This window comes from Protopterus annectens, chromosome 4.part1 (assembly GCF_019279795.1).
Source record: "Protopterus annectens isolate FY-2018-M chromosome 4.part1, PAN1.0, whole genome shotgun sequence".
Lineage (NCBI taxonomy): Eukaryota > Metazoa > Chordata > Ceratodontiformes > Protopteridae > Protopterus > Protopterus annectens.
The window spans coordinates 513,515,415-513,531,706 of NC_056734.1; the positions used below are offsets into that span (position 1 = coordinate 513,515,415).

Genomic DNA, 16,292 nt, shown 5'->3' on the forward strand with positions numbered 1-16,292 from the left:
AATCCACACCTCTGTCATTTCAACTTCTAACACAGAACCTCCCCTCTTCTCTCATCCACTGCTCAAGCAATTCTTCAGAGGGGCCAAAAATTTGAGACCACCCAGGAGAGCTCCAACCCCAGCCTGGGACCTTAACTTTGTCTTGGAGAAAACTCTACCTCCTTTTGAGCCAGCTGCTATTGCAGAGTTAAAAGTTCTTCTTGGAAAGTAGCTTTCCTTTTAGCAATCACTTTAGCTAGAAGGGTATCTGAATTGCAGGCCCTTGTGGCACTTTCCCAATCCACAGAATAAAGGCGAACAGATACTGAATTCCTTACATGTGCACAGACAACTTGATTCTACTTGGACAGGACTAAACCTCAAAGGAAATCTGAACAACTGTGGGTGGCATTTGCAGCAGGGGCAGAGGGGAAGGTTATTTCAAAGCATCCAATTTCTAAATGGATAAGCCATTCATTCAGTTCTGCTATAAGCACCATGGAAAACCTATCCCCCAGGGATCAAACCTCACTCCACCAGGGCTGCATCTACCTCTACAGCCTTTCTCAGAGGCGTCCCTACCAGGGACATCCTAGAAGCTGCTACATGGAGTTCTGTATATACCTTCACTAAGCATTATCATTTGCCAATTTTCTCTAAATCCAGAGCTGGCTTTGCCACTGCAGTCTTGCAGGGCCATATAGCTTGCCCTAATGCTATCTAAATTCCTCCTCCCAACCATAGCTTTAGGAATCTACCCAAATGTAATGGCTGCAACAGTGAAACATGAACTTAGTACAGTTGTGTACACTTACCATAAATGTAGATGTTTGAGTGTATTCACTGTTGCAGTCCTGGTTACCCTCCCTCCAGCCCCCTAATTTCTTTGGGCTGTACCTCCACTTTTCTTTATGCTTAAAAGCCTTTTTGGTGTATTTGCTTTTTTGTTGGAGGTATATCTTGTGCTTTTTCTATTTAATTGCTTCCCATTAGGGGGGCACCTGACATCTGGGTTCAGAAAAACTGACATGGCATTGGCTGCATGTTTTATACCCCTGACGTTATGGAAGAACAGACAGCAACCGATGCAGGACCCACGACTTTGTTAATCAGGCCGACAGTGCTACCTGCAAGCAGATAACCCAAACGTAATGACTGCAACAGTGAATACACTCTAACATCTACATTTATGGGAAGTGTACACAGCTGTACTTTTCCTCCATCAAAATTCATGCCTCAGCCATTTCAGCACATTATAACACAGAACCACCCTTCTCTGGTCCACTGCTGAAGCAATTCCTCAGAGGGGCCAAAACGTAAGACCACCCAGGAGAGCCCCTACTCCAGCCTGGAAACTTAACTTTGTATTGGAAAAGCTCATGCTTCCTCCCTTTGAGCCAACTGAAAATGCAGAGTTGAAATTCCTTTTTTGGAAAACAGCTTTCCTTCTAGCCATCACTTCAGCAAGAAGGGTATCTGAATTACAGGCCCTCATGGCAGTGGAGCCCCATAATCTCTCATGCAAACAGGGTGTCCTCGGGACCAATCCCTCATTTATGCCCAAGGTGGTATCGAGTGTGGCCCTTAATCAGTCAATTCATTTGCCAACCTTTTCTAATCCACAGAACAAAGGGGAACAAATTCTGCACTTCTTGGACGTGCACAGGTTACTTGGATTTTACTTGGACAAGACTAAGCCTCTTCAGAAATCTGAACAGCTGCTGGTGGCATTTGCTGCGTGGCAGAGGGGAGGGCCACTTCTAAGTGGATAGGCCGTTGCATTAATTTCTGCTATAAACACCATGGAAAACCTATCCCACGGGAGAAGACCACATTCAACCATGGCTACATGTAACTCTACAGCCTTTCTCAGAGGTGTCCCTACCAGGGACATCCTAGGAGCTGCTACCTGGAGTTCTGTACATATCTTTAGCATTACCACTTGCCATTTTTTTCTAAATCCAGAGCTGGCTTTGCCACTGCAGTCTTGCAGGGCCTTTTAGATGGTCCAAATGCTATCTAAATTGCCTCCTCCCATCCTTAGCTTTGGGAATCTACCCAAATGTGGTGATTGCAACAGTGAAGCAAGAGCATAGTACAGTTGTGTACGCTTACCATAAATGTAGATGTTAGTGTATTCACTGTTGCAGTCCTGGTTACCCTCACTCCAGTCCCTTGACTTCTATTGACTATACCTCTATTCTTAACTATGCTTAAAGCTTTCAGGTGCGTTTGCTTTTTGTTGGAGGTGTAACCGTGTATATAATTGCTTCCCATTATGGGGGCACCTGACATTTGGGGCAAGAAACTGATAAAATGGCATCTGCTGCATGCTTATACCCTTGACTACTTGACTTGATGGGAAGATGAGACTGCAACTGACGCAGCACCCTTGACTTTGATAATCAGCCCGACCTGAGTGCTACCTGCAAGTAGACAACTCAAATGTGATGACTGCAATAGTGAATACACTCTTAACATCTACGTTTATGTTAAGTGTACACAACTGTACTTTCTAAACATTGGATTGCTGTAAATAGGATTTATACTTTACAGTGGGGGGGGGGGGTCTCAAAACTCCACCATTCATTCTGTAGGGCTAGCAAAGTCTGGCAAGGGCTAGTCTCAAGTCCAAAAGAAATGTAATCAGTGTTGCTATAATAGTGGTGTCTCTTCCCTTTATCAATAGTTATGCTGCAAGTTTGAGATCTCACACCAGTCGACCTATCTTCAGCTCCTACTTCTAGGGCCGTTGTACACCTAAACTAGCATGAGCATTTGGCAATGTATTGAGTGTTATCTAACTCTTATGGCATTTTTCCACTTTAAAATTGCTGCTACTACTGGGAGACAGGCAATGGTGGTTTTATCTGCAAGGTGCCTTTTAAATCCACTGAATGCTACTGTTAAGCACTGAGACTGCATCATAAATAACCGTCCAAGTAGTATCCTCATAATTATAAAGTCACACAGTATGCTCATACTTGAATGGCAGTTGAAGGCAAGTTTTGTGCTTTGCAGTTTGTCATGCAGATAACCTGATACTTGGTTTGCACTGAATCCTTTGCTTGTTTGTGTGATATGAGGTGATGACTCTGCATTTCTGCAAGTTCTTTTGGAAGTTTAAACAAAACATTAGCTTTTTTTTTTTTTTTTGTTTAGGTTTACAGGTCCTAGTGTAATAAATATTCTAGCCCATGCCATAAAGATATTGCAGGTGCTGAACAAAACTGCACTTAACTGCTAGTGGCACTTTATGTAATAATGTTGGCAGTAGTCTGCATAATTTTTTATTAATGTGAAATTTTGTACACCTGGTGGTTTTGTATAGTTTTTTTTAATGTAAAGGCAGCAAGCGATACTAAACTAAATTTGTTTTCACCATTTTTCTGTAGTGGCATACCCGGACATTCGTAGGTGGGAATTCGACCATGAGCTCTGTAGCACTTTTGACGCAAGAAAGCTTTGCTGAACATCGCAGTGGCCTTCTGCAGCAGCAAGTCCAAGGCAAGAAGCTGGTGCTGAATATTTGACTTTAATGTAACAGAAGTCTTGTTGCCTGTATATACTTCTAAATTCAGATTGTAGCAATACTACAGTTATGGTAGTTAAAGTGAGGGGGTGGGGGTGACTACTACCCCCACTTTTTTTTCCCCAAACTACCTGTGATCTAGTAACTATGCAGTTCATCGCAAACTCTTTTTTTTTTTCCCTTCAGGCTGCTCATCTTCCCTTGGACCAAAGTTTATTGGCAAAATACTTTGAGCAGATCCAAGGCGTTCTCCTGAATGGATGGGGGAAGTCTTGTTGCCAGTCTTGACCAAGCAGCTCCTACTGCTGTACTGGATCTCCCTCCAAGGAAGCTTCGAAGATAGACGACTTTGAAAAAGTAAATTCCTGTATTGTCGTGCCCCTCACCCCCCACACACACTGCTTTCAAAGCTCCTTTGAAGAATCCGACTACTCAGTGTTTCTAGTGGTCTCCGCATTGACCCAGTTGTAATTGTCCTTGACTAGGTAAAAAGGAGAGCCAATCTCTGCCAGTTTTCCCAGAGGATAGGCTTGCTCTCGCAACAAAGGCATTTATTAATTTGCACCTAAAGATGTTCCAGTATCATAGTTTGTGGCTTTAAATTCCTTTCAGGCAGTTTTGCTTTAAGGATGTGCTACAGGCAATATAGAAGAAAAGAACTTGAGGCATGGAAAGGTTGTTGATAAATGGAAAATATTTTCTGAAATTTTGTGAGCTGTTCAGCTGTGGTTTAGCAGTGGAACACCAGATGTCAAGTTGTCTCTCCTTCATTCTTGCTGGTTGGGTTTGGAGCCGATCCTCTGCTTCGACTCGGCCATCTTCTAAAGCTCTAGAGCTATTTACTGGCCTGAGGCCTCCCCATATCCCACAATGCCTGGCACTAGATCCCCAGATCTCTATGTTCTTCATCCCACATTGCTGCAGTCCTAACACTTGGGGGTAGTCCGCTGTCCCAGTCGGCCCGAATACCAAAGTATAAGGCTGACGTCGGTCAAGGCGCATTAGTCTGACGTCAGGGTACAAATGCGCATGACCGTCATATCCTCAGTCTTTTTTGCCGCATGGTCCGATGCAGAAGCAGTATTGCGAGTGCAAGTTGGTGTTCTGAAATTTTCTGAAGTCGGAGTTTCAGACCGAATCAAAGTTGGCTAAGTACCCCGTTGGGGAATATTTTGGTTTTTTCTTGCCTCAGTATTTAACCGGATGTCAGAAAAAGTGAATAACTGTATTTCTTGTGGGAAACAGATACCTCATAGGGATTACCATACCTTGTGTATACCTTGCTTAGGGCCTGAGCACGACGTTGTTGGATGTCGCTCTTGTGCTAGATTTAACAAACGCACTATAAAGAGAAGATTAGACTGTGCCAGGTTAGTTTTTGGGAAGCGTTGTAATTATAAAATGCCGTCGGATGCTCCGACGCCCGCTTCGTCTAAAAAGCGCAAGGACAAAGCAGCAAAGCCTAGGTTGGAAGAACAGTCTGTCCCGGACGTCGGTTCTTTAGAGGGCTCGGTAGAGCCGGAGGTTCTGCCAGAAGTTTCTTTGGAGTCTCAGGGAGAGACTTTACTGTTACAAGATGTGGCCTCTCAGGAGGTAGGCCAGGCTGAGGGGGCTTCTCAGGTAGCTGTTCTCCCCTCCCTTCCCAAGGTGGCTAGGCCCTCCCCTTCTGTTCCCAAGGCTTCTACTAGAGGCAGGCCAGGTTTAACTTCAGTGGGTGTTTCTCCTAGTTCTTCAGGGTCTCTGCCTAAGAAACATATGCTTAAAATGGCAGAAGATTTAATTACTATGATTAGAGGTTCTATGCCCCCTCCTGATAAGAGGCCTAGGGTGGAACCTGAGCTTGAGAGTTTTGAGCAGTGTTTGGAGGCTTCTGAGTCTTCGGCTGAAGACTTGCAGGAGTATCCTCCTTATTCTGATTCTGATGTAGATGATTCTACCCCTTGGCTTCTCCTCCTGAGGATTTTTCTTTTTCAGAGACTCTTCATTCCATGAGGGAGCATTTTAAATGGGAAGGTCAAGATTTCTCTGATTCCAGGAAAAGGCTTAGGGAATTTTTATTTCTACCCCAGCATAGGCCTTTGGCTATACCTCCTGTTCTGGATGTGGTGGAAGATGTTTTTACAGAGGCTTCACTGAACCCTGATTCTTTGCCTCCTGCCCCAGTTAAACCGGATAGGTATTATAGGGTGCCTGAAGCTCATAAGTATCTTTTTAAGAGTCCTAGGGCAGACCCAGAAACTGTTTCTCAGGGGCCTAAAGGGGTTAAGGCTTCTGTTGTTAAAAATCCTGTTCCTCCTGATAGAGGCAAGGGCTTTGGATAGATGGGGAAAGAAGGTGTATACTTCTTCCACTTTAGCCATGAGGGCTTTGAATTGCCAGTTCCACATGTTAAAATACCAAAATTATCTCCTTTCACAATTGAAGTCTAAGGTGGATGCTTTAGCGGAAGGTATTGAGTGTAAAGAGTTGCAGGATTTAGTTCATGTTTCTGAACAAGTGGGTAAGCATTCTTTGCAATGTGGTTTTGATGCTGTACAGGCCTCTTCGAGGGTGGCTGCCACTGGTTCTGTTCTTCGCAGGCACTCCTGGCTGAGAGATCAGAATTTGGCTGAGCATGTTAAGACAAGGATTTTAGATGCTCCGTTGCAATCTGATGTGTTTGGTTCGCCTGTGGAAGCAGTTTTAAAGAAAATGGAGGACAAGGCTAAGTCTATGCAGACTGTTAAAGATTTTTTGCAGGTTCAGCCTCCGAAGTTTAGTAGAAATTGGCCTACTAAGGGGTGGACATATCCTTCTTATGATTCCCAGTCTAGGGGTAGGTCTAGACGTGGTAGGGGCAGAGCTCAAGGTTCTTTTAGGCCTAGAACAGGGAGTTCACCTGCTCAGTCTTCTGGTGAGGGCAGGGGTCAGTCCTTTCGTAAACAGGCCCAATGACCTGCCTTTTCAGCTGCCAGAACCTTCTCGTCTGGCAGCTCCTTTGGGAGGAAGACTGGCACTTTTCAAAGAAAATTGGAGTTTAATTACCCACGACAGATGGGTATTGGATATCATTCACCACGGTTACAGGTTTTATTTCCATACCTTGCCTCCTTTCAAAGGCATGCCAGACATTCCTCCTCTACAAAGAAAAGAGGCTCACAAGCAAATTTCTCTGTTACTCCAAATAGGGGCCATTCAGCCGGTTCCTGTGCCAGAAAGAGGCCTAGGATTTTATTCTCGCCTGTTCCTAGTTCCGAAAAAGGGGAACACGTGGAGACCAATTTTGGATTTATCTATCCTCAACACTTATCTGGACATTCCCAAGTTCAAAATGTTGACGTTACAACAGCTTTTACCTCTGCTGGGATCACTGGATGGTAACTTTAGATCTCAAGGAGGCTTACCTTCATGTGCCTATCAGACTAAGTTGCAGGAAGTATCTGCGTTTTCGAGCTGGGAATTCCCATTATCAGTTCTCTGCATTGCCCTTTGGCTTATCTACTGCGCCCAGAGTGTTCACAAGTTCTGGCTCCAGTGATAGCTTTCTTCAGGCTAAAAGGAATACAAATCTATCCTTACTTGGACGACTGCCTGATACTGGCTCAAGAAAAGGAAGACCTGTTTCAGCATTTGGAATATGTGATAGCAGTGCTAAGATGCCTAGGGTATTCTCTGAACGAAATAAAGTCCAGTCTAGTACCCTCTCAAGACATGTGCTTTCTGGGTGTGAGACTGAATACAGCAGCCCAGATGGCCTTTTTAACCCCGGACAAACAAAAGAATCTTTCCCTTTACTTTCATCAACTCTTCAGTCCGGGCTGACTGCAAGGACAGTCCTTCAAGCCTTAGGGTTCATGGCATCTTGTATTCTGGTGCTTCCCAATGCCAAACTGCATATGAGGAAGCTTCAATGGTATCTCAAATGTATGGACACAGCACTGCCAAGATCTAGACACTGTCATTCAGATAATACCTTGCATTCAGAAGGAGTTTTTGTGGTGGGCTCAGGAATGTCACCTAAACAAGGGACTCTCTGTGACCCGGCCAGAGGCGAGTCAGATTCTAACGGCAGATGCCTCGGACAAGGCTTGGGGAGCACACCTCAATGGAAAATGGGTGCAAAACACGTGGCCTGTCAAACTCCAGCATTTGCATATCAACTTGAAGGAAATGTTAGCAGTCCAGTTTGCATTGATGGCTTTCAAAGATTTACTTCACCCAGGGCAGGTGTTGATTCAAACAGACAACACTACTGTCATGTGGTACATCAACAAGCAGGGGAACCCATTCTTACCCTCTTTGCAGGCAAGCAATGATTCTGTGGGAAACTGCTCTCAATCTACACCTCAATCTTCAGGCAAGGTTTCTACCAGGAGCACAGAACTCCTTAGCAGATGTATTGAGCAGACAGATAGTGGATCCTCACGAATGGAAATTGGATCCTCTTGTATTTCAACAGTTGACAGTGTTATGGGGAACTCCAGACATAGATCTGTTCGCTTCTCCACTAAATTACCAGTTGCCAAAGTTTTGCACAAAAATGTTTCATCACACAGCTTGGAAGGTGGACGCTCTATCATTCAGTTGGAACAATCTGCATGTATATGCCTTTCCACCTCTGCCTCTTCTTCCCAAGGTACTTTTGAAGGCCAGACAAGACAAGCCAACCATGATTTTGATAGCACCGGATTGGCCTCTACAACACTGGTACCCACTACTGAGGAGTTTAGTACAAGAACCTCCATGGCCTCTGCCTTTGATTCCGCACCTTTTGTCACAAGAGGACAGTCACTTCCTCAATGTCAAGATTCAGTCTCTGCATCTAACAGCCTGGCATATTCTGTTTTAGACTCTGGAGGGTCTCAGCTTCCACAACAAGTTTTGAATGTTATTTTGGAGGCCAGGAGGCCTAGTACCAGAAAAGTTTACGCTGATAAATGGAGGAGATTTTTTATTTGGAGCAAAGGAAAGGACTTTGATGTCTCCAAACCTGATTTAAGTGTTGCTCTTCAATATCTTACTGAATTATTGGACAAGGGTTTGTCTTTCTCCTCAAAGGTCCATGCTGCAGCCATTTCTGCTCACTATGGTTGTGGCCCTCCTTTATTCTCTCATCCTTGGTTTAAGCAATTTCTTAGAGGGGCAAAGAATATAAGACCCCCACGTAGAGCTCCTACTCCTGCTTGGGATCTCAATTTTGTGTTGGAAAAACTTACTCTACAGCCTTTTGAGCCTGCAGCTACTGCCGAGTTAAAGTATTTGTCATGGAAAACTGCTTTTTTGTTGGCCATTACCTCTGCAAGAAGGGTTTCTGAATTACAGGCCCTCATGGCAGTGGAGCCATTCCTGATTTTTCATAAGGATAGGGTATCTTTGCGTACTAATCCTTCCTTTATGCCTAAAGTGGTTTCTAGTGTGGCCTTAAATCAAACTATTCATTTGCCTACTTTTTATGCAAACCCCCAAAATAAAGGGGAGAAAATTTTGCATACTTTGGATATTCACAGGCAGTTGCGTTATTTGAGCAGAACCAAGGAGTTCAGACAGTCTCAGCAATTGTTTGTTTCTTTTGCTTTGGGTTCACAGGGTAAACCTGTTTCAAAACAAACTATTTCTAAATGGATTGGGTTTTGTATTTCTTTCTGTTATTCCCATCATGGTAAGGAGATTCCTGCGGGAAGCAGACCTCATTCCACTAGGGCTACTGCTACTTCTACGGCCTTTCTAAGGGGGGTAGCTACAAAAGACATTTTGGAGGCAGCTACTTGGAGTTCAGTGCATACCTTTTCTAAACATTACTACCTTCCTCTTTATTCTAAGTCTAGGGCTGGATTTGCCACTGCAATTTTACAGGGCATTTTAGCGGCCCCTAATGCTTTATGATTTTTACCATCCTCCCTTTCCCGTTGCTTTGGGATTCTACCCATAAGTAAGGACTGCAGCAATGTGAGATGAAGAACATAGTACAGTTTTGTACCTACCATAAATGTAGATGTTCGAAGATCCACATTGCTGCAGTCCAATTTACCCTCCCTCCTTCCCCACTGTAGTTTGACTTGGTGCTATGCTTTAGGTGATGGTTGTTGTTGGGCATGTTTTTGGGAGGTATTCTGTTTTTGGCTGTGGCCTTTCTGGTTTGGCCTTCTGACATCTGGGGCAAGAAAAGACTGAGGATATGACGTCTGTCATGCACCTTTATACCCTGACGCTCTGATGTCAGATCTAGGCGCCCATGACCGACGTCAGCCTAATACTTTGGTATTCGGGCCGACCGAGGACAGCGGACTACCCATAAGTAAGGACTGCAGCAATGTGGATCTTCGAACATCTACATTTATGGTAGGTACAAAACTGTACTTTTCTTAACATGGGAAACAGTTTTACTGATTTGCTGTGACCTTTTTAAGATGGGTATTGACTCTCCATAAGAGCTTGCAAATCTGTTTCATGTTACAAAGACTGGGTTTCTTTGAACAAATTCTTTGTCTAAAATGGTATCAGTTTACGTTAATCCAAACTGTCCATCTCCTAATTTCTTTTCCTGAACCTAAAAAGGAAAATTACTCCATGCCCTGGACCATGACAACTCTGGTACTATTTTGACAGAACTAAATCTTTCATGTTGTCTAATTCATGTCTTGTAAAGTAAGAATACAAAAGCTGTCAAAACAGCCTTGGACAATCATTTGGAAATATTGTATTACCTTTTCTTATGCTCACTATAACAAAATGATTCCAGACGGGGCCAAGGCCCACTCCACCAGGGCCTTGCCTTTCTGGAAAGGGTCTGATTCTAGAAGCTGCTTCTTGGTCTTTTTTGTATGTACTTTTACAAAGTTCTAAAAACAAATCTATCTCTAGGTCCACATCTAGGACCAATTCTCCAGGGTCTCCTTTACTGTTCTTCCACCTCCTCCTAAATGTAGTTGTCTAAGGTGATCTAAGCATATGGCTAAGGCTACTGCATCTGTGATCAATATAATGAGCGTAGTGTAGTTGTCTACTTGGCATAACATGTTTGATCAGTACTGCAGTAGCTGCTCCTTCCTTCTCCCTTGTGTTTGTGTGTGGCACCTTTGCCAGGGTGTGGTTACTTTGTTTCTAACATTTCCCTTTCTGATGACGCTAGTACCAAAACTAGTCTTAGTTGGCTCAGCTCGGGCTGACCTGGGTGCATGGAAGATTCCCTGAAGTTTTGAAAGCTGGACAGCTGATCTGATGTCTTCATTCTGTCCCCAACTGATGGGTTCTGATTCGACCCTCTGATCTGCCATACCCATAATGCACCAACCCTTGGTTCTCTTGGATCTTGTTTGACACTTTTCAAGGAAGACTTGGTTGACCATACCTCGTGTTTTTCAGACATGTTAATTTGTCTCTTTTTCTCATTTGTCTTAAATTCTATAAAGCTGCTATCCCTTACCATATCTCAAAACTATCGTACAGTTCATTTTTTAAAGTACTATTAGCTCAATAGAGGGCAGGGAAATACTGTCATACAATATGTACTTGAAATACTATTAGTATTTCCTTTCTACACTTGGTTTAGCCCTTATTACCATTGCTGGTAGTTTTATGATTTATTTTTTCACTTATTTTCTGTTTTGTTTATTGGTTGGTTGGGGGTGGTGGTTGGTGGTGGTTTTTATTTATTTAAAAATCAGTTAATTTTTGCCTTGCTTTAGTTTTTGGTTATGGCAGAAAGGCCCCACTGGATTTCACAAATGCATTGTGTGGGCACAATCTTCCGATGTCTGCCCACACTGTCTTTTCCTGTGTCGGGTTATTACGTCTTAAGATTATTGCATATGCCATGGGTTCAAACCCTGGATGCTTGTAGAAAGAGACTTATTTTGAAAGGCTTGCTTTCGAGATGCTATATCTGGAGACCAATCTCCCTAAAGTAAACAGTCTAAGACCTCATCTCTGCAATCATCTATATCTACCTTTGTTTCGGACACTTCCATGGATCTGACTTCACCCTCTGATCTGAAAAAGAAAACATTTATGAACCTAACTTCCTTGGATCTAACTAAAAGGGTAAATGATCAGACTACTTCTAGCCCTACTGCCTCAAGTCTTTGTCTATCTAGGGCAAGATATTCCCATCTGGTGCCCTCCCCTTTTTGAGCATTGCCAATCCCCTCTGTTTCCACTCATTCTTCCAGAAGTTTGGAGAAATTTGTGAAAGTGGTGCAGAAGATTCTCTCTGCACAGTCAGATGGATGTCTTGCAGGCACTTACCCCTTTAGATCAGGAGGTCCATTCTTTGACCACAACCCCACTACAAGTTCCTCGTCTGATTCCTTCATCAGAGTCTGTGGATCCAAGCCTTCCAGCTGCATCTTGCTCAGATCGGAAGATAATGTCTTTGGATACAAAGCTTATGGAGCGGTCTGGTTCAGTCTAATCTGGAGGGCTATTGGAGCAGTCTGTTCATCTTGGAGCCTCAGCATTGGATAGCTCAGCTCTGGCTTTCACCTTGGGGGATTGCTTTCCGAATGGGGAAGGACAGGGGTCCAAGTTTCTTTGAGCTGGGGTGGTCTGCCTTTTGAGGCTGTGGAGAGGGTTTTTCTGCCCCAACAGAATGGACGCATGCAACTCCCTTGGATTTTCTGCCCTCTACCTTGATGTCTCTGCAGTCAGAGCCTTGTCACTCTACCACAGCCTGAGGACCCCCCACCCAGGCTTTACAGCAGGGTATTTCAGTTTCCTCTGATGGCTCCTGGATCATCCTACGGAGGACATCCCTAGCAAGAACTGCAAGAGGAAGCATTTGGACTTGCTAGGAATCTGTCTGAGGGTACAGACTTCAGAAGGTAATTGTGGGGGACACTTTAGACTGTCATATTTGGAGACTTACTTGAGATACTAAAGCGGAGAGGTGGCTGGATGCCCAGCAACCCATCTAAGGAGTCTGTATTCCTGGAAGCTTTCTTTATTGGCCTGTCTACCTCCTGGGCTACTCTTCCTGCCAGCGAGCTTATAGTTGGTCTTTTGGTGGGTGTCCTAAGGAACCTGACACAGATGAACCCAGAGGACCAGACAAGATTATGGTAACACCTTTGGAGAAAGGGCTAAAGGTGTGCCACTTGATGCTATGATTGTGGCAGTGGCCACCAAAAAGCAATTTGCCTCAGTTCCACTGTCAACATCAACGGTGTAGGGTGATGGACAGGTTTGATAAGTGTCTGCGCCTCATTGACCTTTAAGGTTGCTGAAATGTTTGGCCTACTTAAGTTGCACAGGAATTTGATTAAGGAACTGCAAAGTACTCTCAGGATCAGTGTCTGCAGAGGTCAAGTCATCCATGATTTCTCAATTGGCTACACTTTAATCAAATTTGTCCATGAGGCTCATTTTGAACGCAACTGAAGGAACCTCAAGGGCAGTGGGTTCAGGCATTTCCATCAGGAGACCTGACTGGATGTGCTTTTATTATTTTGCAGAGCCCTTCAAGTCTTCATACGTCCGTGTTCCTTTTTGATGGCACGTGTTTGGCCCCAAAGAGAAGGACACATTATCCAGGTGAGAAGGATGGAAAGACCATATCTGGCATGGGTGTATGTTTTTTGACCCCCCCTGAAAGATCTTTTTCTAGCCATCAATGAGGTGGGTTGAAATGTGGTTCAAGAAATCTCTGGTCCTTTCTAGGACACATGTGGAGGAACTTCTCCTGGGGGCAGAGGGGGAACTTCTACTAGGGGCAGAGCGGGGGAACTCCAGTGGTCAGTGCTGTCTCCAGCAGAGGTGGCCCACAACCAGGGGTCCAGAGATTCTTTGACAGACTAGCACTCCTGAAAGGAGGCAAAGTTGCCCACCTCTGGAGACTATCTGGGGTCATTTATCCCTTCACCAGATAGCTTGGCTAGACTCAAGATACTTGGGTGCAGGATTATTTCCAGAGATTATGTAATGCCCTTTTCCCTCCTACCGCCAGTCTCAAGGAAAATCCCCAGTGTTCCCAGCCAGAGGGAAGCAGCAGCATTTCAAGTAGGCTGCTAAAGAGTCAAGAGGCCCCACCAGACCAGATGGAACCCAGAACTTGCTCGCTCTTCTGTAGTGCCAAATTTAAACTTGGGACGGGAGACCAATTTTAGATCTCAGTAACTTGAACAAGTCAGTTTGCACCAAGTTTCAGATGGTTACACTTCAGTCCGTTCTCCTTTTTCCAGACAAGAACGACAATGTACTTGATGCACCATCCCATAAAGATGAACAGATGGTCTAGAAAGTACTGTTTTTTTCCAGCTGGGATCTTTCGCCCACAGGGTGTTCAGCAAATGTATGGCAGTAGTAGCAGCTCACTTGAGATTGCAAGGATTCTGGGCATTTCCATATCTAGATGACTGGCACAATACACTCCAACCAGGCATCAATAAGGGCAAGAGATGAGGTTCTCCAGATGGTCTCATGTGGGAATAACCATAAACTAAAAGTCTCAACTGGAACGGCTCAGAATTTGGAATTAATAGCTCTGTTTATCACAAACTCAGTGATAGCTTCACTTCCTCCCTTAAGGGTTTAACTAGGACCACAAGTCAGAACTGCAGTAGCAAGATCTTGGCCCTTCAAGCTCTAGGGTCAATGTCTGCAGCAGTAACACTAGTACCTTTAGCCAGATTTTGCATTTTAATTCTACAGTGGATGCCAGCAACACAAGGGTCGATACTTTACCATCCTATGTCATCTCTGATACGAGTCACTCGGATATGCAAGAGAGCTTGGGTGGTGGATTCAGATCAAGTAATACAGGACTGTCCATTATGCCACAGCCCAAGGCCATAGTGACCAGACTTTATTTTTCTCTCCCAGAGGTGTGTGTGTGTCTTCCTCTGAAGAGACCAACTTGCATATCAATGTCCTAGAGATGACAGCAACACTAAGCATTGCAGGCCCTTCAAAATGCTCTCCCTTCAGGGATGATTGCAATTCAAGCAGACAATGTCAGTTACTTGGTACATCAGCAAACAAGGAGAATACTGGGGAAGTCTGTTGTGATAGACAAGTTAAGATGCATTCTGCCTCATGAGTGGTCTCAAGAACGTGACTGAAATGATTTTTTGTTGATGGGGCCAGCCTTACTGTGATTTTTAGCTTCTCCCCTAAACAAATGCAACAGCTGCTTTGCCTAGACCCCCCCCCCCCACAGGGGGAACCACCAAAGGGATGCTGTATTTCAACTGGCCCCCCAGTCTACTTTATGCCCATCCACCAATTCATTAATTCTGAAATTCCTGCGGAATGTTCCCACGATTAAGAGCAAAGTCATGCACATTGCACCTTACTGGCCTCTACCAATACAGTCCCACTTCCTTTGGCCTCACTTTTCCAACCTTGTATTCTGAATCTGACTCTCATCTAAGTCACCTGACAGGCATGGTCCGGCCAGACATATCAAACCAAGCTGATGGCCTGACTTTACCATTTCCAGCAGTAGCCAGACAACTATGATTTTTCTTCCCTTGTCGAACAATATACTTATATTCTTCTAATAAACCTTCAACATGTAAACTCCTGCTCCAGTAAAAGGAAAAGATTTGTGTAATGGAATCAGGCTGACCCTTTTTCAACTCCAGTACATAACATCCTTGAGTTTTTGGCCCTACTTTTTAACTTCTCAGGAACTAGTTTGTTTAAAGTTCAGTTGGTAGCTGTATCAAACTTCATTGGATTTGAGGGTTGTTCCTTGGCTTCTCATAAGTTGTGCAGAGCATTCATACAAGGCACTCTACTTACTTTTAAGGACCCTACTCCCCCATGGGACCTCAATCTGGTACTGCAGGCACTTGTACCTTCCCTGTTTGAACCAGCAGCTAAATGTGATGTTTTTGTCTTGGAAAACCTTTTTTCTAGTAGCCATTGCATCTGCTAGACTCACTTTAGAAATTCAAGCATGGTCTTCAAAACCTGCATACTTGATTCTTCAAAAGGAAAGGGTTGCATTATGGATTAATGCATCCTTTCTTTGCAAGGTGGTAGAATCCAGCGTCACAGTCCATTAATTTTTCCAGTATTCTTCCCAAAGTTGCCAACTAAGGCGAATACAAGTTACATTTATTGAATGTTCAGATTGATTTTTCTTGCATAGGACAGAAGACATGAGAAAAAATGTCAGTTTGCAGACTTTAAATTGGGTAAACCATTTGCCAAAGCAACTTTAACCAGATGGCGGTTTCCAGTATTAAAAAAAAAAAAAAAGTTTTTTCCTTAGCATGACTGAGCTCATTCATGGCAATGTCTTCAGTTTTCCTGTTTAGAATGTCTGTGGATGACATAATCACAGCTACTTGGGATACTCCCCATACCTTCATTACCCATTACAAATTGGATCCGATCTGCAGAGGATGAGTATGACATGATTCGGCTGTGCTCAAGAATATCCTTGAGTCCATCTGGTATTTTAGGGTAGCTTGGGACTCTCATCAGTTCAGGTTAGAATGAAGATTGACATCAGAAGTTATGTACTTAACATAATGTTCCATCTGTGTTGTCCCTTTTCATTTTTCCTCAACTTCCTGCCCACCAACCCCCATTTTTTCTATTTAAAAACATCTGGAAGAATGATTTTTTTGTTTAAGGGACATCACTGTCCTTTATATTGAGCTCCAGATGGGTCTCTGTATTGAGTGCATACAGATTTATGTTTATGCATAGTAACTCTTACCAAAAAAAAAAAAAAAAAATTTGTCAGCAAAAACAAGATCTGAGGGAACTTTGGGTTAGTGAATTATGGGTAAGGGAGAAGCACAAGAGTTTTTTGGTTGCTAAGAGCTTTAGCAGTGGCAGTCTGATCCATGGA

The 16,292-nt window shown here is 43.8% G+C and overlaps 1 protein-coding gene across 1 annotated transcript in view; it reads left to right on the forward strand.

The window, feature by feature from the left end:
* Positions 1-16,292, forward strand: part of LOC122801243 (high density lipoprotein binding protein) — a 1,918,659-nt gene that overhangs the window by 246,721 nt on the left and 1,655,646 nt on the right. The window contains exon 3 of the mRNA XM_044070795.1: positions 3,375-3,486. Within this exon, the coding sequence (XP_043926730.1) occupies positions 3,411-3,486 (76 nt within the window). The 5' untranslated portion in view covers positions 3,375-3,410. The remainder of the gene's footprint in view (positions 1-3,374; positions 3,487-16,292) is intronic.